Source organism: Chaetura pelagica, unplaced genomic scaffold (assembly GCF_000747805.2).
Source record: "Chaetura pelagica isolate M959 unplaced genomic scaffold, ChaPel_1.0 scaffold343, whole genome shotgun sequence".
In the NCBI taxonomy this organism is placed as follows: Eukaryota; Metazoa; Chordata; class Aves; order Apodiformes; family Apodidae; genus Chaetura; species Chaetura pelagica.
In genome coordinates this window covers 1,096,187-1,097,095 of record NW_009952873.1, presented here as the reverse complement: position 1 = coordinate 1,097,095, position 909 = coordinate 1,096,187, and the positions used below count along the sequence as shown (strand labels likewise).

General features: G+C 56.0%; 1 protein-coding gene across 1 annotated transcript in view; it reads right to left on the bottom strand.

Annotated features, from left to right (window-relative positions):
• DDX11 (DEAD/H (Asp-Glu-Ala-Asp/His) box helicase 11) overlaps positions 1-909 on the bottom strand; it is a gene marked incomplete at its 5' end in the record, with an annotated part of 25,772 nt that overhangs the window by 4,953 nt on the left and 19,910 nt on the right. Inside the window, 2 exon segments of the mRNA XM_009995218.1 lie at positions 164-267; positions 587-659. Coding sequence (XP_009993520.1) covers positions 164-267; positions 587-659 — 177 coding nt within the window.

Genomic DNA, 909 nt, shown 5'->3' with positions numbered 1-909 from the left:
TTTCCCAATTACTTTAAAAAACACTTGTCCCAAATCCTATGGATTTCCCTTGCCACAGCTTTTGGTAAGCCCACCTTTCAAACAGAGAGCACACTGTTCCACGCAACATAAGCAAGTGAAGCAAAAAAGAGATACCGAGGAAGAGAGAAAAGGAAGGACTGACCATCTGGGGCAGGTCCCTTGTCTGGTAGGTGAACTCCAGCTGCTGGTTGGAAGGACCACTGCAGAGGATTATGGGTAAGATGTTTTCTGGAGGAATGACATGTCCTGGAGACAAAAACAAGCAGTGAGAGTCATGAAACCACATTAGCTGAGTACCTTCCTGGAGTGAAAAACACGTTTGCCTGGCTAAGCCAAAGTGCCTGAGTCATTCAGTTGCTCTGACCCCCATTCCCTCGGCCCCTGGGAAGAAGACACAGCACCCTGCCTTCCAGGACTGCTCAGAGCACCCCTTTGCTGCCTTCCTTTCTAGGAAAGATGTGATGTTGTTTAGAGCGCTAAGCAAACAGCACCAAAGGCAAAGGGCAGCACTTGGGTCACGCAAAGCCAGGCTGTGCCCCCTCCCCGTGCACCCCAGCAGGCTCACCACAGGAGAACTCCACGACACGTGCAGGGTCCACACCAGCACAGGACAGCAGCTGCTGGCGGAAATCGGCCACCTGTGAACCACAAGCCAGATGAAGCACCAGGGGCACAAAAGACACGACATCAGCCACGCTGGCGCTGCTCCTTCAGCACCAGCGCCGAGGCAGCCGGTCAGCACCGCTCACTGCGATGCTGGCGCAGGGCTGGTGGGATGAGGAAACCAAGGGCATCAGGGATGCTGAGCGCACAAGCGAGGCAGTGTGGGAATCCTGGGCACGCAGCAGCCGGCAGAGCCCCGGGCAGGGCCCCCAGCCCCGGGCACAA